Here is a 23281-nt window from a genome sequence, read left to right on the forward strand (position 1 = left end):
GGTTTTTACAAATACTCTAAATATTCAAAATTTGTTTATATACTTTATCTTATACTTGGGTCTAGAACGATTTAGCGGCCGGGACAACTGGACGCCACGCAATTCGAAAATAAATAGACGTTAAGTACTTATTGGTACTTTTAAAAATATGTTTAATATTATTATTTATATTTAAATTATTAAATTATGATTTAATAGTTGGTGAAAATTTAATTATGCACACGTAAATAATGATTTGATCGACATATGTTTAAGTTCTAACGAAAAAAGAGTTTTTTTATTTATATAAAGCCTTAGGAATGGTAATTCTCAATCTGTAATAAAAAACATTATGTTAAGAGTAAAATGAAGTAAAACTACTAAGTAGTAGATAGAAACTGATTAAAATTTCTCGTCTACTTTTTGTAGACGTGTCTACGACAGTGCGGCGTCCAATTGTCCTGGCGTCCTGTTGTCTCATTCCCTTATACTTAGTTACCTCAATAAAGTTTTTAATTTACTTTATTATATTTATTTATTATATAAACGAGAAATAACTGTATTTTGTAGTCGGTGTGCATTTGTCATTGGTGAATGCGTATAGTGCCAGATAATCAAATTTTATTATTGAAGTTTTTATATTTGTGAATAAATAAATACTTTTTTATTAAATATTAAAATACGAACACTTACATCTTACAAGACAGTGAAGGACGTAGACTGAAATACCTACCACAGTTTAGGACATTTTTTTAAATGTAATTAGATATAATATTAAAATAATTTTCATAGGTTGTGCATATGCAGTATTGAATACAAAATTTAATGATAAGAATTATTATTCATTCACCAACCCTTCACCATATTCCATGCGGCATTGCTCGTCCATCGTAAAGGTATGCGTGGCTCCCGGTATCAGATATGTGGAGTTCTTTCCTTTGGGAGGGTTCATTAAACACGTCCACTGCCTTCAAATATTCAAAAACATAATTAAACTTCTACAATAACTTAAACTTTATATATCCAAGCGATGATAAAAAGTTTCAACATGCCCACAGAGTACACCTGATAAGTTTTATGAAATAGGTACTTACCGCGTAACAAGTAATTGGTTCAGAATAGGATTAATATGAACCACGTCTAGGAGATACCTACTCCATATCAATACAGTGCTAATTTATGCATTGTTGAGGGTGAGTGACGTGAGGTCACAATACATAAATATAATATGTGATGTTTCAGTAAAGTTGTTTACATCATTTTGATCCTAACTAAAATGGGTGATTTGTTTGTTGATTTCAGGTTACAGGAGTTAGTTTATTATAAAAATCGTAGTTATACAATAGAACAAAAAACAGACAAGCATTTATGCATTATGATATTCAGATACTTCAAGATTATAATATTAACTATTTTTACGACATAATTATCTTTTTAATAAATGAAAATATTAATGTTTCTCAATTACGAGTACAAAAGATTAGATATATACAGTGTAATTTCCGTTTATTCTCGACACTCTTTCCCTTACAACTAAAATATATTTTTAATAATACTAGCAATTAATATAACTAGGTATTAGTACCACCTGTCGACATTCATACATCTTCGCCCTGTCTCCTTCTCTCTCATACTTTTACATATGAGTATTTGATTCTGTCTTACTGTCTTTGTTCTGGTGTTTCAGACTCAATAATTTTTCAGTGAGTTGCTGCACCAGTCTGGCGGAGTCTGTGTTCAGTGGTTCTTCCTCTTCCATATCATATTCCTATTATACCGTTAAATTTATTGGATAACATACTAATTTATCAATAATCTAATCACCATGTATGTTAATATCACACTGTAAGCTTCTGTCAAATTATTATAAGAGTACAATTTGTCTTTTTTCACGACCGATTGAAATAAACGATTTCTCTGATTTTTCAAATTTAGATTTTGAATTTTATGCGTTTATGTTTAATACGTCTTCTTCATGTCTCTCTCTCTTTCTCTCTCTCTTATATATGTTTTCTCCCATGCGTTAGAGATAATTCAAGTTAAATAATTATTATGTATGGTATTGTTTTAATAAAATTAAAATACACGCAGTAATGCATGAATAATATTATTATTTCTTTCCGTTAACAATCAAAATTTTGTTAAACCATGGAATCAATTTAGATTATCTTTTTCGTGATTTAAACATACATTTAAAAAAAAACGTATAGAGAAGAGTGCCGTATAACCGGAAAGTACTTGAGTTATTGCTATCTGTGGATGACAGGAGTGGAAAAAATTACTAATAATATAGGAGATAAATTTTCCTTGCTCAAAATTCAACACTAAAATGAATCCCAAATACGTACGACATTTTCTCCACAGTTATAAAGGCGAAATTTTAAGGTTTAAATAAATAATTACATAACATGTCGTATATAATATTACTGTGTTAGTTCGCTTTTTATATTTTCTTAACGTGCAATATGATGTTAGTTTGAGTAAACCAAGATTTATTATAAAGGGATGAAATATAAAAAGCTTTCACCGAAGAACAAAATCACATAAACATATTAATATTATATTATTATGATACTTAATTACAATAAAAAATATTTTATCGTACGACACATTATAGGAATGGGGTTGTCAAAAAGCTTATTTTAATAATGGGGTTTGAAGTATTCGTAGTAGTTCGATGTATTTTTTCGTTTCGTTTAATATCATATTATATTTATTTTTTGTAACATAAATAGTGGTGGCGAAGGGTGTAGGTAGGCTGTTGAGATCCGTCATAAATAGTGCATACTAAAGCTTGTCAGTAATAATTATATGTTTTCATTGAACTAATAATATAAATAATATAAAGACGCCCACGGTGGCCGCGCGTCTTAAGCGTTGTACTATAACACCGTAGGTCCCAGGTTCGAATCCTCGGTCTGGCAAGTACACATATTGTTTTTCAATTTGTGTGTGTTTCAGGGTATGGACCTAATAAATCATTCTTCTTACAAATTTCGTTAACTTGAAAGTGGTTGACCATTATATTCTGATAAACTTTATTAAGATTTACCAACGTAAATTTTAAAAAGCTGTAATTTTATTTTCGATAATATAAAAATGATCACACTTACTTAACGAGTCTATGAAATTCCTTTTTGGAACACGATGACCATGAAAAACGATGGAATGTAGCAGTAACTGTTGGAGCCATGATGGTTCCTTTTCCAACTTCATCATAGCATTGGTTTCCTGCTTTTTCGTCTCCATCGTGAGTCAATCCTAGGCTGTTAAATTAATAAATTAAACCAATAAGATTAATACGAGTCAAACATTATGTACAAGTCAAATATTGCGACCGAGTTTTTAATATACCTACGTCGGTTAGCGAATCAGGTATTCAATAGCAATGAAAATATGGGTGGATTAATGAAAAATTTTGCCGCCATATTTAACTTCATGTTAAAGAAAATTAAGAAACTATCAAGAAAAATTTACAAATATTATTATCCGAAAATAGTTTAAGCTTATTTATTGGTTAAATAATTTAGTTTTATAAATAAGTATCTTTTATATATCTACAATGTATTGTATTACCACGGAGAATAAAACAAATGGTTATTTATATATAAATGCGTTATTTGCATCAGTGTCGAGTATAAATATGTTTAAAAAAGGTTAAGTTAAGTGGTATATATTATTTTTAAACCTAAATTATCATTATATAATATGTCAGGGACAAGTCACATTTGGAATAATTTATTCATAACAAAAACCTGAAATTCGCAAAACCATTAAGTTTATTAACATTGAGTACATAAAATTCACAAGTTGTATTTTTTCTAAAGTGTTTTAACTAAATATATACCTACCGATTCTCAGTTACAAATATTATTATTAGCAATTCCTCTATGGTCTATGTCTATGATAGAGTTACAACTGGCATCTGACAAAAAAATGTAAAATCATCTGTATAGCAATGTAGTTGTACATTATACAATAATTATGTATTTTTTACAAAAATATTTGACGTATACAAATTAACGAAGTTAGAAAATTGACCATTATTACAATGCAAGTAGTGTTAATTTATCACTTTCATACGTGTTTATCTGTTTTTCATGAAAGAATAACATTTGTATAAGAGGATTCTGGCAGATTAAAACGTATACGGCTTGGTGTCATTTTTATTTTCACACACTTTGACATTTTTTAAATATTAAGCTACGAAGTCTCGGTTGAGGCTTATTTAGCTGTACATGGCCAACTACAATGATTTATAAAAAAATCGCGTTTTATTACGGACGTGAAGAACTCTTTACATAATTATTTAGTATGTTCGTATAATTTTAGTTTTGTTTTATTATGTAAATTGATTAGAATCTTTATTTTTGCTAATTCTCCGCGTTCTTCTCTCTCATGGGGACGTTTATTAGAAAGTCTCTGTAAATTCAGTCAAAGCACACTTGTCCTAGTCTCTGCTCCTGAGACATTACCAGGCGTAAACAACTGGCAATACTTCACATACGAACGTAGGGCCTCGTGATACGCTCGATTAAGACCGAGTGCGGTGCGTAGCGGATTGGTTTGGAGGAAACTATTAGGTGTACATTTATAATGTATATAAGATTAATGATTATACAAATGAAAACAAAAGAATAGATATTATTCATAATGGGCAGGTATGTATAGAATAATATTATTAATTCCATGTTAGCTTCAACCTTCAACCATGTGGCATTATAATTTATACTTGCTGGTTATATTCTCTCAGAAATAATACAAAACGCTTTGATGTTTGGCTGAGCGATAAGCATCTCAAGATTAAGTGGTAATTGATAATCTTGACGTCTTAAATTTTCAAGGAGCTTTCGTATTTGACTATCACACAGCGGACATTGCTTAACAACGTGATTTACTACGTCAATTTAATACATAATAATATATAGGACTATGTAAATATTCTAAATAGTTTTATTAGGATAACAAAAAAACTATGAAATAATATTTTTCTACAAGTATTAAGTAGATACCTTCTGCTGTATGTAACCGACACACCAGACGTTAAGAGAATGAGGCTTTCTTTGTACTTCCTCAACGTCAGATTTAAAGATGATAAAGTGTACAGGAGAAGGTTGCCAATATGTTATCGTTTCGGCAGACCTTAAAATACTTTTACTCGTCCAACTGTACGAGGAAAATGATTTGTAGTTACCTGGATTGCGAATTATTTTTTATGAAGATTAAGTTTTGCCATTCCAATATCAACAAAGCATTTACACTTAATACAATTTTTACACACTAGAATAGTTAATAAAAAAATGAAAAAAATATATATAATCGATTCTTATAATTTAATGAAGATTACGACTAGTTTCATCAATTTAATATTCTAATGGATTTAAGTTTTGTACTATTCCATTTAAGTCGTTTTTGGCGACTCGGGTTTCGCCTTTTGGCAACTTCAGGCACTAAGTGCATTCACCAAAAGTTAAATAAACACTGACAACGAATATAATTAACTCTAAATTACATAATAAATTAATAACTTTATATTATATTACTATATTAACTCAATTAAAGTGCTAACACAGTGACTGGTGCGTTTGGAGTCGTTGGCCATTATATATAATTAACGTATTATTTAAATGTGGTTATTAAAAGGTAATTAAAAGATTATCAGTGATTGTGATAAGTCAAGGATACCAATAAAAAAAATTAAAAAATAAACTTTTGAATAGTTAAAGTGTTGAAGTGTTGAAGCCCCCTATCACTAATAACACAATCAATAAGCGTATAAAACTCAAATAATAGATCATTAAATAATAACAAATAAAACTACTACATTCAAGAGGTGTAAAATCGTCAATACTGGGAAAATAGTGGCAACGTATTGCGATTTTAATGGAGTTAACTAATGAGATAACTATCAATAATATCAGTCTTTAAAAAGTTACAATAATTAAACAAATATTCTTACATGCTACTTTTTTATACATAACAAATCAAAAACAAAAAAACAAAACATAATAATTACAAGATAAAAAGAACTTTTTATATACCACGTTTTGAAATTGTCTGTCAAATCATATAAGCTTGACAATTCTATGTATTAATAATTTAGGACAAATAAGGCAATTAATTGTCAACAAATCATTTTTTTGCTATTTTGCAACAATCAAACAAATATAGAATACTGAAATGTCATTTTGATTTCCATAGTAACGCACGTATGTATTAATAATTTAGTTGCTAGGACTCCACCTCCTTAGCAACCAATAATAGTGGATTGCATTACGGATTTCTTCCAAAATAACTTTTCATACAAAACAGAATTAACTGAAAATTAATTCAATTCTACTTAAATATGGTTAAAAGTATTAAAATAGTGCATTGGCATCATGTTCTGATATATTCTAAAAGTTTCAAATGTCTAGCTAGTCGGGAAGTTAGTTAAAAATCGATTGCAAGATTTGTACTGGATAAACAACCACCGGACAAACAAGAATACGAGCTAAGAAAAACATGGTAAAAAGTAGCATGTAAGAATATTTGTTCAACTAATATAACTTTTTAAAGACTGATATCATTAATATATCTCATTACTTAACTCCAAAACTTAAATCCATTAGAATATAAATTTAAATTTCATCAAGTACCTTCGATCGATAGTATTAATATTTAATATGTATCTAATATAAAATCAATCAGTGAAAAACATGACGAGGTGTAACTAGAGATGTTACCATGCAGGCTTCTCTATGGTGCCCGATGAGAAGTTGCCACCTGGGGCACGCAGAGCTTTGCAGTTTGGAGGATAACGAATCGAATATAAACCGGAGTTACAAGGACCAAAATATGAAGAAGTGTGAATACTTCGATGATTCCTCCGTCGAGGGAATAGTCTGTCCGTTCGTTCCATCCAGCTGCACTATCAATTATATAAGTATTTGAAGCCAATGACATGGCTATCACCGTGTCCAAGGCATGATTAGGAAAAGTCTAGGCGCATTCCTCGTATGGACACGATGAAATAAGTATAATAATGATCGTTACTGCCAAAAACTACGTGTCGGCTTATAATGTCGTGGGTACCGAGTCAGAATCCTGGGTCTGGCAAATTTACATGCTGTTGCTGAATGTGATTTTAAACCCAGAGTTTAGACAAATTGCATCTCTCGTAATAACCATAATCTGTTAATACAACCTCCACTCTGTGGATACCCATATTATGATTTTCTTAGGACCGAACTTAGTGATGTTATGTGTAATGTAATACGATACGTTAATGTCGTTAAGTGTTTATATGTAATACCATGAGTGCATATAACAAGTGCACCAGAGTATATGAAATCGCGTATGATATTTATATTTTTTTTGTGGAATTTTTATATACTATATTATATATTATTATTGTGTTTTATTTTAATTAAATTTATGTTTTCTAACTTTGTTATTATTTTATTTTAAAAATTCGTTATCAAAAATTTTGTTACGCCATTTTTACTTACGTAGTCGAGTTACATTTGATATCAATACATATTTTATGCTAAGGGTAGAATTTAAAAGTTTATCTTAATATAAAATCAATTAAGTACTTATGGCAATTTGTAGTCGGATTAAATTGGCATTTGTGTGATGGAACTGACAGTGGCAGTACGCAGCAGCTTAATTTAAGTGAATCGAGCTTTGATGCGGTCGTAATCCAAAAGCTCGAATCGATATAAATTAAAAGGAAACGTTTTAAAATTTTGAAAATACATTACAACTATGGATAATCTTATCTAACGACGAGTACATTTTAAGATAAAAAAAGGTTTAAAATACGATGTAATAAAAATCAGACTTTCAATGAAAAAATATTTTTCAAGTTTTTTATAATAATGTAGGGTACGCCCACGATGGTTGAGCTAGCAACGTGTAAAAAAATTGTTTTCTAAATAGTGGTTGGACCCAGAGTATAGACTTAGTAGGTTAAGCAAGTGATTAATATCAATTTCTCGTAAATAAAAATCTGTTAATCCAACCTCCACTCCATAGAAGCCCAAAAGATCTTTTTAAGATCGGACATGGTAAAAAAAAATATTTAAAATTAAAGTAAATTATCAATAAACTGTATTACTTGTAGCTTTTAATAACACTAACAGAGGTATTACAGTCGCATATAAGCCATTAGCTAAACCTATGAGGTCCATCCTCTGGATCTAAATACACATTAAAAATATGACTGAATTTGCAAGCGCAGGATTTGAATCCGCCACCCACTTATATCATACTTTATATCCACGTACCTATTAAGAAGTGGATATTGTGTGATTTTTGAAGTTATACTTCTTTTGGCGCGTTTCGGAAATCATATCAGAGTGTATTTTAGGCGTGTGACAATATGTAACACATAATTTATTTTTTCACACGAAAAAAAATGCACTCGATTGGATTTGAACCACCGATTGTTCGGTTATTAGATGAACGCACTACCTTTACGCCACAGTATGATACTGCAATTGTGACGTTTATACAGTATAATATTATAGTTTAAAATTGTTCCGTTGCCTTGGCAGCGAATTTATTATTGTCGGCCATTTGCAATTCCTTACGCAAACAAACGATTAAGCGTAAGGGTGACAGTTGGTACTTTAAAAATAAAAACAACGAGAAACCATTATATAATTTAGTAATACAAGTTAAAATCTATATAAATAAACCAACGGCGTTCCAATAAGCGGTCCTTTTTCTTGAGTGTGTAATTTAACAAGATAATTAAGAGCTAGTCAGAGAATCTAGTTTATCACAATTTTTGTTTTGTTACGCCAAAGAAGTATAACTTCTAACGCGCGTACATAAGTACACACACCGATTTTTTTAAATTGTATTTTAAATAAAGGGGTTATTTACTTACATGTGAGCCATTTCGTGAGCAATTATAAACGCGCTGGCGAGACCTTCATCTTTATTGAGAGCAGTACTTCTGGATCTATCACATGCGCCACCAACAGGAGCGTATCCTGATGGTCCTCCAAGGTATTCCCTGGTAAGCCAAACGGCTAAGTCATGAGAGGCGTCATCTATTGAGATAATATAATAACATAATTTAAGGATATAGTATTATTATATTAGCAAATAGACATAGTTAGGGTGGGCAATATAGGAATTGGATACTTGAAGAATCTAAGTACGTTTTTAGGTTAGGAAATTCTGATTTAATTTGAGACTTTAGATATCTATAATATCGTATAGACTGTGTAGAGATTAAATTGAAGTATACATTTACTGAAAAAATGTGTCCAATGATAGTTTTTTTTTTCTATTTTTACAGTATAATATATGAGGGCTTTGGAAATAAAAACGGCAGTCTCCAGTTTTTCAATATGTTGGCGAGTCTTTAAAAATATTTCTTTGAAATTTTGTTAATATACTAATAAAAATATATAATACTTTTTTCAGATATAATACCTGTAATAAAGATGTATGAGATTTTTAATGATTCGCCAGCCTTTTGCATAATGGAAACTGCCGTTTTTATTTCAAAAGCTCTCATATTATATATAACAGCTTAAATTTGATGGTTCATAGCTATATCTATTTGAAGTTTATTAAATTTCGCGTACATATTTACCTTGTGTCCAATAAATATATCAGTCGCCCTAATTACACTTAAATTTGCGTGGTAGTATAATTATTATATTACATAAGTAAAAGGTTTCTACAAATAATAGTGATCGAATATTGATTTCGCAAAAAAAAAATTGAGTTCAGAGTGTAAAACTAAAATAATAAAATGAAAACAACTTTACAAAACACTAGACTTATATCAATACGAAAAAATAGTAAAATGAAACGTTTCCAAAATAAAAAAAATATATATGTTTTTTAATGAATCGATAGGTATAAGGTTAATATAATAAAACTGAAGTTTAAGATACATTTAAATAGTTATCTGAAAATATATTGTATCTCATCTCTTCAATCTCGAATTAAACTATTTTCTACATTTAATATAAGACGATACTCTCAAATATCCAGTGTTTCCTTTTAGGTTTTTTAGCGTATTTCCCGTATACCCAGATACTTTAAATTAGATATATGTATGTGATAATGCGATTACAATACTTTTTTTAATATTTAGGGCGTTAGTCCAAACAACATTTTTTTAACTATTGTATTTTATATTTTATACTAATTTAATTATGCTATTAATCTGAAGCTTTACAAATAGATTCTTCATGGACGATTTCCGAATAGATGTGTAAAAAAAATGGATGTTGTCAATGTATTTTTAGAAGTAATGAAACTTAAATTATACAATGTTAGAAAAGAGGAAATGGAGTAAGTCTATTCTTCCATCACCACGAGAGGTGCCCTGGTTTGTAGAGTCTCCTTTGATCAAGAATGAGCTTAAGTTAATACTGAGGCTAAAAACAGGGCACACAATGGGCAAAAGATTTGATGTCCTCATGGGAAGAAGCGAATCGCAGCTCTGCGATGAATGTCAGGTTTTAGAGGACATTGTACATATAGCACTACAATGCCCTAAATATGAACTTCACAGAGTACAGCTGCGAATTGCGGATATCTATGAGAATGTCGACGGATTGAAGGGTGTCCTGGCGGTGGGTTAGACGGAAGAGCTAGGCAAAATTGTAAAGTTATTTAACAGAATAGGAGTGAGGACCTGATCGACGGATCCCTTTCTAGAAGAGAAGAGGCGATATAACAGCGAGTAGCAGTCAAAGCCTCGGTAAAATCAAAAAAAATATACAATGATTTTGATTGTATAATAAGTCAGTACATATATACGCACATGGCAGAATCTATTAAGAAATTATTATAAATTATATTATATAAAAATCTCAACTGAAATTAATTATATTATTATTATCAGTAAAACTATAATGAATATATAAATTTTTAAGTAATACTAACCATATCCAATTTTTCCTAAAAGTTTATAATTCCATCGGTTGACGGCTTCCAGGGACCTTTTAGCGTTTCCCTTTTTCACCTGAGAATCTTTTTTATCGTCGTAAAATATCAGACGCGCCATGACAAGGTGTAAATTTGCATCTAATGATGGGTCTTTGTATATTGCACTTACCTGCAATAATTTGACATAGAGCGGTAAATAATGCAATAAAGAATCAAAGTCATTTATACTGAGTGCTTTCAAAATAACCGAGAAAAGGTTTCACAATGGATACTAACTAAAAGCACTAAATGGATTAAAATTGAAAAGTTTTACTAAAAGCGCATGTTTATAAGAGAGCGAAAGAGAATGCAGATTTAAAATTCGAACACAATTCGTAAGTTTACCTATTGTAAATAGATAAATTATTAACATGAAACTGAAAATAATAGTATAGACTGGGATAGTCACACTTATATTAATTAAATATTAATATGATAACGTCATTATTGATGAATAAAATATACGAAATTGATAATGACAGCTTTGAATGCTTTTTTTTTTTATAAAATCAGTATATTTGATCAACGATCAAGGGTTCACGTATCGTATGAAGATCGAAAATGAATAATTTTGGATATATTTTGTGAGCAAATCCTTAATAATTTGTAGACTGTAGAATACAGAACGAAACATTACGAATGGACTGCAAACTACAATTGACAGTTTACCGAATATATAAAAAAAAACTTTAAGCTCATTTTTGAAACCACGAAGTTTACAATAATAATGTCTGTGTTATATTTAGTATGAATTATAATATGTTGAAAAAATAAACGATATCATGATGATATAACCATATTTTATATAAAGACTTACCTCCCAAAGATATCTCAAATTATTAATTATCGACTTTTATACAGCACGTTGGCTTTTGTGTAAATACATTTTTATACTGTGTTCACATGTATAATATTATACAATATCACAGCAGTCATAGTATAATGTACTAGCATTAACATCGTAGTTTGTATGACAAAGGGTTTGTCATATAGGTACTTAAACATAATATAGTCGTATCAAAGGTAAAACTTATTAAGTGCAATGTTAAACGGTTGCACTTAATAAATTTTACCCTTGATACATTATAAACTAAACGCAAGCTTTGTAAGTCTCGCTTATTATTATTATTATATAAAGTATGATACGTACAATGTTCATCAAAGCCATTATGTACTGCCGTATTCTGTCTTTTCCATGAAATTCGATGACAGTATAATCCACGGCAAGTGCAATTTCAAGCCATCTTTCCTTGGTTGGTTGACTGGAGTGATATGATTTTGACTCTATAAAGGGATTTATTATAAAAGAATCAATAAATACATATTGTAAACTAAATCAACCACACAAAAAACCAAAATAAACTAATCACATTAGTGTACGCGCAGACATAACTACAAATCAAAGCCACCTGTGATTGCCATGTTATTGAGGAATGACTCAGTCGTATAGAACAGTGGTCGGTAAACTCATTAGTCAATAGAGCCAAATATCAACAGTACAACGATTGGGATTTCTTTTGAGAGCCAAATTTCTTAAACTTAAATTATTATATACGTAGGTAGTAAGTAGCTACACTGATAATTTACTTAATAAACTTTAGTTATAGTTTTAAGTCCTAATTAAATTATAGGTAGGTACACTGAATAAAACTGAATATCATACGTAATAATGATCTTATTTATTAATAAAAATTAAATTGTAAGTTAGGTATCCATAAAATTGAATCATGACAATTACTGACAAACTCAATGTGAATAATGGCCTTGCATCTCTTTGTAAAGCTTGGGTAAGTCAGGTTCGTATGTTGTTGATTTAATTTTAAGCACGATTCCAGGTTCTCATCGATAAATCGATTTCTCAATTGACTCTTGTAAATCTTTTTAGTAACCACAAAACGTGCAATATTTATATTGTTGAAAGATTTTATTCAGTACCTAATTAAATACGAAACTTGATTTTTCTTGACTCTTCTCCTCAGCTGCTTTCTTCCTTGCATCATCGACAAAATATTTAGTGCAAAATTACGAGTTTTTAGTTGTAGTATCTCTCTAAATTTGAATGCGCCAATTTTTCCCGACACATAAATACAGGTCGGTAAACCATTTAAGTTTTGAAAAAACGCGAAGTCTCGGTCCATTCAACATTACATTTACGGTTATCCTCTTCCATTTTCTTTGCTTCTTCTTTGTAGCCATGTCAAATATGGGAGAGAGCATCTGTGGCAGAGCCGCACTCAAGGGGCCAAAGAGCCGCATGTGGCTCACGAGCCGCGGTTTGCCGACCACTGGTATAGAACATTCACACACACACACAGTGTGGCTACAATAATATACGCCTTGTTTGGTTAGTTGCAGTCAAAGGGTAATAATTGGCTTCATAGCTTTGTTGCACTTTGGGATAGTATTGTATCATCTATGAGTGACAAACAATTTGGAGAAAGGATGTATTCGAAATACGTAATTTATCTAACAAACAATTACAGAAGAATCATTGTAATCTAATAATAAATGTGAAAAGCTATTATTAGTAAGTTATTTCTGAAAGTTGAATATTTTTGGACATTAATATTCGACGTCGTGATTTAATGCAATTCCCAAAATTGGTAACTTTTGACATTTTGATCAGCTACCTCTGAATATGCAAGATAATTTTTCAGTGATATGATACTTAGATTTATGAATATCTCAGATTGGGTACAACCAATTGGAATGAATGCAATTGAATTACAATTAAATTACAAGACAATCTTATATAGCAGTAGGTCTATTCTATGCACAAGGTGGCTATCGGCAGCTATCAGTAGTTATCATATTTATGTATTGAGGTATTATAATTGAGTGTAGTTATATGCAAAGCAGCTAGTCCACACAAACCTCAAACAGAGATAGAAGCACTTTTTTGTAAAGAATGTTTCTTTAAATCCACAAAGCCTCTGTGTACTGTTTATACCTTTTGAATGAAAGATATTATATATATATATATGATTTTGTGTAGCTTATAAAGAGATAAAAGCATAAAATCTATGAAATTTTGGTGTTTTAGCAGTCCAGGCTGTTTTGAGCAAAACGGGTTTTTAGAATGTTCATTCTTGAATGCAGCCAACTCTTATTTTTGTAAGAAAAATCGTTATTTTTACATCTATTTTCTTATAAAAAACTTTCTAAGTTATTCAATTATAATGGGAATTACAAAGTTCTGAAAATAATTCGAAAAACTTGTAAATTATACATTAATATTTAGCTGCCTGGCACTAAATTTACATGAAAAATCTATATATTATATTACATATAATAAAATGAAAAACATATAATGTAATCGAGAAAATAATGTTTATATTAATTGAATGTAGAAAAACACACATTACAAATATTAGTACATAATATTATCATGTGGCTGCTTTTTGCAGATCGAATATTTTATTATGGTATATTTTTAAAACGCATTTATATGACTTTTTGTATGACAGCAGCTTGGTTGCTTTATGCAGACCGAAAATGTCATATTCTGCGATTTGAAAAATCTTTAAAACGCATTTATATGAGATTTTTGTATGACAGCAGCTTGAATGATTTATACAGAATGTAAAACAAACGTGTGAGATTATGGAAATCACAATAACTCATTTTTTTTCAAAATTGTGGCCTGGCTGCTTTGTGTATAACTACGCTCAATTGTTACAATAAGTGTCTAAACTGACAAAACTGTCTATCTCGCTGTAAAAATTAACACAGCCAAGAGAGTGACTGTTAAAACATATCACTTTTTGGCGGTTAACTTATTATAAAAATTAACCGCCTCAATAAATAAATATGATGGACTACCGTCGATAGCTGCCTTATGCTTAAAATAGACCCACTTAGAGAGAATGTGATACGAGAGTTCAAACAAAACAAAGATAATTTCTAGACGAGTGATGAAATTGCGAGTATACTACAGCTCTGGTAGAGAGGTCATTTATAAATTATGGCATTTCCCACATCTCATGATGAATCCAGATATTTGCTCTCAAAAAAGCGTATAACCGTTTTAATATCGTGAGTAGAGACAATCTTCGTTTGTCGCTGACAATATTGTTACCAAAGAATAAAAAACTTGTTAGTTCGCCCTAGTCACAACGATCATAAAACTTTAATTTAAAAAAAATATTATTTTAAAATAAACGAGCAACAATTATTATTAACACAAGAGGTAGCCATAGACTGAAAAAGTTTGTGCAAACAAAAGTGATTTGATATTTTCATGTAAGACCTACTAGATAAAATTAAAGTAATTAAGTAGGAGGCCCGTTACGTAGCTTAATTGGTTAAAACATATTGGCGCGATACCAGTAGATAAACATACAGTTTCAAATCCCGTCGGGTATTGTATTTTTTTTAAATGTGATGTTTTCTAGTGGGTATATTATATCTGATCTGTTTTCAAGTTATGTATGTTTAATATGTGTATTGTATAATAATGAGTATATATCGTTTAAGTTGATCGAATGGCTAATAACCGTTTCTTGAAAAAAATCAATTTACAAACATCCACAAGAGGTGGTAGCCAAAGTCCATATTGGATTGTAAAACAGACAGTTATAACATAACATAAATGTAAAACTAATTTGCATAAAATAATATGTTTAACATGTTATTCTAGTTGTTTTTGTTATATCAAGTTGTTTTTTCTCTAAGATTGTTTTTAATATATTTAACATATATATTAAACAATGTAATATCCTATTTGTATGTCGTATGCATAATATAAAATAACTGAGTAATTTATATAATAATAAAAAAACCTGGACACTAACTTTTGGTTAAAAAAAAACTTGAAAATAAACTTGTTTTACGTAGGTACACAAAATTGAATATTTAAACAACTCCTATTTCATTAAAACCATCAGAACTATATTGTTTGTATTATTTTAGCTTTTTACTCAAATAACTCACAAAAAAAAGAGATACGGTGTTAGGTACTTTTGCAAAAAATCTTTTGATGAAAATGTAAGTTAACTTTGAGATAAACTTTCAATTCACTGCTTTTAAATATAATATTATGACACCGACTTCTTGAAAACAAATATTTTTAAGCCAGCCATTTGTGTTATGTCATTTTCCTTATGGTGAAATAAAGATTTATTCTTTTCAAACTAAGTGAAGAAACAAGTAACTTGGTATGTGCTTGAAATGAAGATTGAAGACATAACAAATAATAATTATATCAAATGTGTTTAATAATATTATGTCTACTGTAGGGGGCAGATTGTTTGGTTGAGACTGGCCTGATTTTTTTTTTGTCAATATTAGTATTAATATAACAATTAATAAATAATTTTATCGAATATTTAAAGAATGAGATTGTGATTATATGTTATCAATGTAATACCACAGGCGGCTTTCGTGGTGGAGTGAGTAAGGCGCTGGCTTTTCATCCGAGAGTTCTGGGATCGATCCCAATAACGACACAATATTTATGTGTTTTTTTCGAAGCCTGGGTGTTTGTAATTATTCAAAAAATTACTAACAACCACCTTACACGAAAAAACAAGGACATGGTTTTTAATAATTCTAAAAAAATGCAATACTTACGACTATAATTTCAGGTTTCCTTTTTTTGTAATTTAGAATTTATACCTTCATAAATGCGTTGTTAATTTTAAATTAATAATGTGTTTAGCATAAATTTACATTTAGAAATGGTTGTCTTGCCAAAATTACTTTGGGGAGACCATTAGATTAGTTTTTCATTGCATACTACGACTAATGTTTCTTTAATATTTTTCAAGAAATGATTCATTTTAGTATAATTAATTGAAGTGCTGAGGATTCTGTAAATACAAGTGCATCGGTGACCATTTTAAATATTAATATCGGTTATGCGTTTTTTTAATGTTTTCAGTATTTTATATAAGACAAATCAGTCCAATATATTCAAATTACATATTGTTACAATGAAAAAATGAACAACATTTTATATACGTGAGTTGTGATCGTGACAAATGTGGTAGAGCACCAATTAATATTTATTTATTAAATAATTATTATTTACTATTGATTTCAAAAAATATAATATACGATGTAAAATAAAGTAATGCATTTAACTTACGTGGATACGGTCTTGTCTCCCAAGCAGTATCGATAAAATATCCAACTTCATCATCAACATCATGCTTTTTAAAATGACGAACTATTGGCTTTTCAGGCTTTTCTGATTCTCTACTTTTCAAAGCATCTTCAGTCAACTTTTTCCTGTAAGCTTCTATTATTTCTTCTTCACCGAAATTAAAATCGATCCCCTCAAAAATTGTATCCCCGGTCAAGTTGAATCCGCCATTATCACAATTTATACATCTCTTTTGTTTACCAACTTTTCCAGTAAGCTCACTTACATCTTCTTCTATATAAAAAGTACGCCTCATTTTTTTTTCATTTTCATTTCTCGTAGTATCATTAAACGTAGAACTATTTTCACCTGACTTATTTACTTTAGTCAAATTTACCCTACTATTTGAATCAGTGAAATTTTCTCTAGTAGAATTATTATCATTTGAATTAAATTTCCCTTCATAAAAGCTCTCGTGTGATTGTGGAACTTTTGCTTTATAAACAATATGTCCGTTCAAAGGATGTCTAGTTGGTTCCACAAAATATGACTTTGTACCTGCCGTAAAAAATCCATAGTAATAATTTTTATCGCATATTGTCATAATTGCTTTAGATTCGAGTTCATATAAAACAATTCCGGTATAAAATTTACAACTTGTAGCTTCATCACTTTTTGTATTTTCTTTATTTTCGTAAGAAATCCATTCTTCTTCAAAACGTTTTCCGAATGAAAAATACTGATTTTCTTCTAGAAGCAATATCCAGTCTTCAATTTCCAGCGTCGTAATGCTGGGTGAAGATATTTTACTTTTCAAATCTTTCTCAACTTCAGCTTCGCTATTGAAAATTGCATATCTTTTGTGACGTTTCAGTACGTCTTGAATCTTAACAGAATCGTAAGATTTCGGTTCGACCAGTAAATTATCTAAATAATCATCAGGATTATTATCAATCATATAAAATTCACTATTATCAAACGATAAAACTGACACACAAGTTTTAAAACTTATAACACAACACAAAAGTAAAACTTTTAATACACTCATTTTTAAGTCTTTTATTTAACATGCATTTATTTGTAAATCAATATTCAATTATTAAGTAAAAAAAACAAGGTTATGCAAAATTCTTGAAATTCAAAAGCCATAAACTTCAGACACATTTAAGCTTATAACAAAGAACACAAAAGCATTTTCTTGAAACTTTCGAGAAACGTACAATCGAGACACGTCTTTGTTGTATTTTTTCTAACAGCCGATGATACAATCTTCCGAATTAATACAATTTTTTTGGTAAATACTTTCAAAAGGAATTAAATTTATTATTTATTCATCTCTGGTGTTTCTTTCTGTGTGTTCAAATAAGCAAATGAGCAGATATTTCAGTAGACAGATAGATGCGGTGGCTGCATGTGAGAGACTTACTTATTCTCATGTTTTCGGTATGGGAATGTTTTACAATCATAAATATATGTTAGTATTAACAAATTGGTGAGATATATTTCTTCAATTTACTCTGCCGAGTCAGACTATAACCACTTTTGTTACTCATAAATTATATATAGATTTATAAAGTTATCGAAAGAAGTGTTTCCCAAACTTTTTAATGACATGACACACTTTTCAAATAAATAAAAATGTCAATCACTTTTTGAAACATTTATCGTATTTAATTTTTTTATGACTGATTTATGACTCATTGAAAAGGCTATTCGTAATTCCTGCTCATTCAATAAATTTATAAGACGTTCTTTTTGAATTATTGGTGGATTTGTGTGGTCATAAAATAAATGGTCAACCAGAATACATACAACTGAACTTCGAGGCTACGGACATTTTTTTAAAATCTAAGAACTCTTCCTTATTTTCGTAGAATGATAAAAAAAGTTCGAAATATTTTGAGATTTTAATGTATATTGTAGTTTCTTTACAAGCATGCAAAGATTTTTTTCAATAAATAATTTGCCCCGTGGTGACGCTTTTTATGTGGACTGTATTTAAGGTTGAATTCTGGATACTGGGGAAGGCGGTTTATACAAGATTCAATCCAGGCACTAACCGTGATGTCGATCGGTTGCATTACAGAATCAGGTCCTGGGTTCACGCACTCACATTCCAGTATGCTGACTTTTCGATTATCACTCTCACGATTACTCTTTGGTCCTGGGATGAAGATGATGAGTTTATGATAGATGTTAGACCGATGTTTGCTCAAATCATAGCAGATTTAGCGTAACAAAGCTCTAAAGATAAGTTCTGGATGAGCCACCTTGTGTCGCGGCGATCGACGCTCAAAACTAATGCCGGTAATGATGTCTCGACGGGCTTCAGGTAAACAGGTTTTATGCCAATAAGGTTGAACAGTGATTGACGTACCTGGTGTACAAAGGATCATTGTAGGAGGTAGGTTAGGAATTTATAAGGGATTAGAGCCACTATAATTGGCCCAAACACTCAGAATGGACAATGGAAATATTGTATAGACATTTAAATAAAACAAATACAAGTTATATTTAAATCTGTTGTATTATATATTATTATATTATTATTTTTATATATTATTTTTATTTGGTTCTTGATTTTCTATAAATAGTTTTATTGCCAATGTCATCGCAACAATAAATTATGGTTGGGTAAATGATTGAATTTTAATTAAGTGCGTAAAATATGGAAAGCAAAAGTAGACATATACAGAATAAAGAAATATACTGATTCAATTTTATTTATAAAAAAGAGATAGACAATGGTTGGATCTAGGCACGCGTGCACCGACCTATACCTACTCGTTATGAATTGCTGCATATGCGTTATTTTCGTGCGTTGAGTTATCGTGATAATAGTCAAGATGCTGATTAAAAGGTAAACATTTCGGATCATCATAGTCTTAATCTTCGCGCGGCTTAAGCGTTGGACTATCACGCCGTGGGTCCCAGGTTCGAACTCTGGCAAGTACACAACACGGCAAGTGTGTGAGTCAGGGTATTGACCTAATAGGTTGAGCAAGTGGCTGACATCCATTTCTCGTAAAAAACAAAATCTGTTAATATAAACCTCTACTATGTAGAGACCCATAAATGATCCTATTAGGATCGGACATGGCCGAAAAAAAAATTGCAAAAATTGACTTTTCTGTCACTTAAATCAATTAATACTAATCTTTTATAAAATTCATGCAATTGCTACCAAAAGTTGATAAGTCGATAATTTAGGTATATAAAGTTAACAACGAATTAAGTATGTGTATACGAGTATATATAAATAATTATGTAAAAAAAAATCATTGTTATCCGATATATAGAACATGCACATAAAGCAAAAATAAATTAGCATTTTGCCTGATTTTGGAGGGCATGTCAGACTTTTAAATTGCAATTATTCTATAACATAGTTTCGTGGCAGTAATATATTGTAAAAATAATAAATAGTTTTCATATCTTTAATATTTTTTTTACCGATGTCTTCTGAAAAGTTCTGAAATATAAACTCTAGCACAATTAGTAATGTCTTGTGACTCGGTCAATTTACTGGCATGTGTAGCTTGTTGACCTTAAACAGAAGCTTTAGACGTCATGTCAGTGAAGTAAAATAAGATAAACAGAACAGAACAGTAAATAGAATAAAGAGACTCTCTGTTCTTTGCTTTGCAAGCAATTAAAATACCAACTCATTTAATGTACACACTTGATAATTTGTTTCTTCAATAAGGTCAAAGGATACGATTTCATTTATTATAAAAATACAATATAAGTAAATATATACATGATTGTGAAGTATCACAATAATTCATATTAAATCTTTATTTATGTATTGATAAGTAATTGTGGGTTTGTTCCTTCTAATTTTGAATTTACCACAGATTAAGATAACATTTGGATACCTATCTTTGTTTCAATTTTAGACTATGCAGAATTATGAATCATGGTAATGAGCGAGTAGAACTATTTTGTTCTGTTGCCTCTTTTAAATTAAATTGCTCAAAAATTTACCACTCATTACTTGTTGGCTGTATTTTTTTCTTATATGATTGCCTGTCTTCTCTTCATATATAAATATAATTATATATTATGTTCTTAGTATATTATTCTATTTTTAATTTTTTTATAGGTACTACAGTGTTTTACTCTTTTAATCAATTTGGGAATGTAATTTCAAAATTGTATTATTTACTACTATGTTTTGAAGGTTACCATAATATGCTGAATACAAACAGTTTTTTTTTAATATATTACATCAAACTTGTTTAGGAAAAAGGGCGTAACCCACACAGAACAAATTTTACAGGAGAGGCAAAAAACGTTTTATGAATGATTTTGGTTCAACATTAATAAAAAAAATAGGCACAGATATTAGGTGCATGATGATTGATGATTTGGTGTAATATCTTTTCGATCTAATAAAAATTAAAGAAGTTATTACCTACAGCTTTTTTCCTTAAATTAAAACTTAATTAAAGCTCAATAATTAAAACCCGAATTTAGATAATAAATCGGCATTTTCGGCTTACCTCCTTTTTACAGAATGTGTATTTATTTAGTTGTATACATTGTTATTTCTAATAAAAGCACTTTTCGAAAAATCGAGGGTTACATCCTTTTTCCTAAACACAGTCGACATGTATAATCTGATCTCGGCTGATAATGATAATATTATGATCAAAAAATGTCGATTTCTATGATAAAAAATGTATGGAATAATAATGGCATATTCCGAATATAGCATAAATCTGAAAATAAATATAGCATAAATCTACATACTCATATTTATTATATTGACATTTAAAAATATGTATTGAACATTTTTTCACGGATGGTTTCTGTTTCGAAATAATATTATGATAATTCATCGCGACAATTACTTATACTTATATAAATACATTTGATGAAATTTGTTTTATTATTTTTTCACCTCTGTTGATTTCACTCAATATACCTATTTGCATTTTAGCAACACATAACTTATAATTCATTTTCAAAAACGCAAACGAGTGTACTCTCTTAATACCGAAAATTTCGGTATTTTGGATTTTTAAAACCGGTATTTTGGTATTGATAAATACTGGATTACCGGTTTTGAAATCCCTAATACTGAGGGGATAAAAGAAATGATTACGATAATATACAAGCGGGAAAATGATACATATATATATTTCTTTCACCCTGCCACATTGGGGCATAGGGCAAGCGCAAGTTCGCGCCAATTCACTCGGTCTATCGCCAACTTTCTCTTTCATGCCAGACCTGCAGGGCGTAGATCGCTTTTGTAGCACCGCTGCTGGGTGATAAAGATCCGGCCACTAATTGATGCTGTGTCACAAGGGTACGAAGTATTGCACTCTCTGGCGGCATCCGGAACACATGTTCCAACCACGTGAAGCGTCTCTTCGTGATTATCTCAATCACAGATTTCTACCTAATGTTATATATTTATTCTATTTATAGTAACCTATAAACAATAAAATTGACGATATTCATCAATAAATAAAGTAAAATTTAAATATTAATTGAGTCAGCATTTACTTGATAGAATACCATTTTACAAATGATATAATATATTATATTATATTAAATCCTACAGATATTTTTTTAATCGATAGCTATTTTGGTTGTAACACCATTATCAAGATTACACAAATAAACGACGTATAAAATTGATAATGCCTTAGGCCTTAGAGCACAGAACAGATTACTACATAGAATTCAGATAAGATATACACTACACCAGTGGTTCCCAAAGTTGACTGGGCTCCGACCCATCTAACAAAAATTTCCAATCTTGGGACCCACCTCTTAGCTGTCTTCCCTAGTGGCGAGTCGTGGAACTATTTAATGCTGCCTTATTTATTCTAATTAAAATAAAAAAAAATATAAATGTTACCAATATGAATGAAAAACTGTTGAAATAAGAAACACAACTTAAATAAGAAAAAAATATTACTTAAATACCTACACCTGCAAGGTTTTTTTACAAAGTTATTTCAATGGGAAGGATGTATTTGTTTCTTATTTTTCTTCATTACAGTTTTAGCATCAACTTCAACTTTAGTTACTTTTAATCGCAGTGAGTTTGATATATCCAATTTATTTCGGTATTTAGTTTTAATGTTAACCATAGCCGAAAATCCGACCTCACATAGATATGTGGTAGTAAAGAGGAGGAGGACTTTCATAGCTTCGTCGAACAGGCAAGGATAATTATCAGCAACTGAGAGCCAGATTTTCGTTAATTGTTTACGATTAAAACTATTTTTCAGTGACGTATCTTCTGATAAATCT

General features: G+C 30.0%; 1 protein-coding gene across 1 annotated transcript in view; it reads right to left on the minus strand.

Annotated features, from left to right (window-relative positions):
• The window catches only part of LOC147078985 (A disintegrin and metalloproteinase with thrombospondin motifs 1-like), a 76007-nt gene extending 57569 nt beyond the window's left edge, over positions 1 to 18438 (minus strand). Inside the window, exons 1-6 of the mRNA XM_085952203.1 lie at positions 17012 to 18438; positions 12074 to 12207; positions 10882 to 11053; positions 8858 to 9023; positions 3093 to 3245; positions 834 to 947 (exon numbers count right to left, since the gene is read on the minus strand). Of these exons, the coding sequence (XP_085808329.1) occupies positions 834 to 947; positions 3093 to 3245; positions 8858 to 9023; positions 10882 to 11053; positions 12074 to 12207; positions 17012 to 18056 (1784 nt within the window). The 5' untranslated portion in view covers positions 18057 to 18438. The remainder of the gene's footprint in view (positions 1 to 833; positions 948 to 3092; positions 3246 to 8857; positions 9024 to 10881; positions 11054 to 12073; positions 12208 to 17011) is intronic.
• Positions 18439 to 23281: the final 4843 nt, after the last annotated feature.

Source organism: Rhyacophila brunnea, unplaced genomic scaffold, assembly GCF_057557595.1.
Source record: "Rhyacophila brunnea isolate RB1 unplaced genomic scaffold, BYU_Rbru_1.0 scaffold_10, whole genome shotgun sequence".
NCBI classification, from domain to species: domain Eukaryota; kingdom Metazoa; phylum Arthropoda; class Insecta; order Trichoptera; family Rhyacophilidae; genus Rhyacophila; species Rhyacophila brunnea.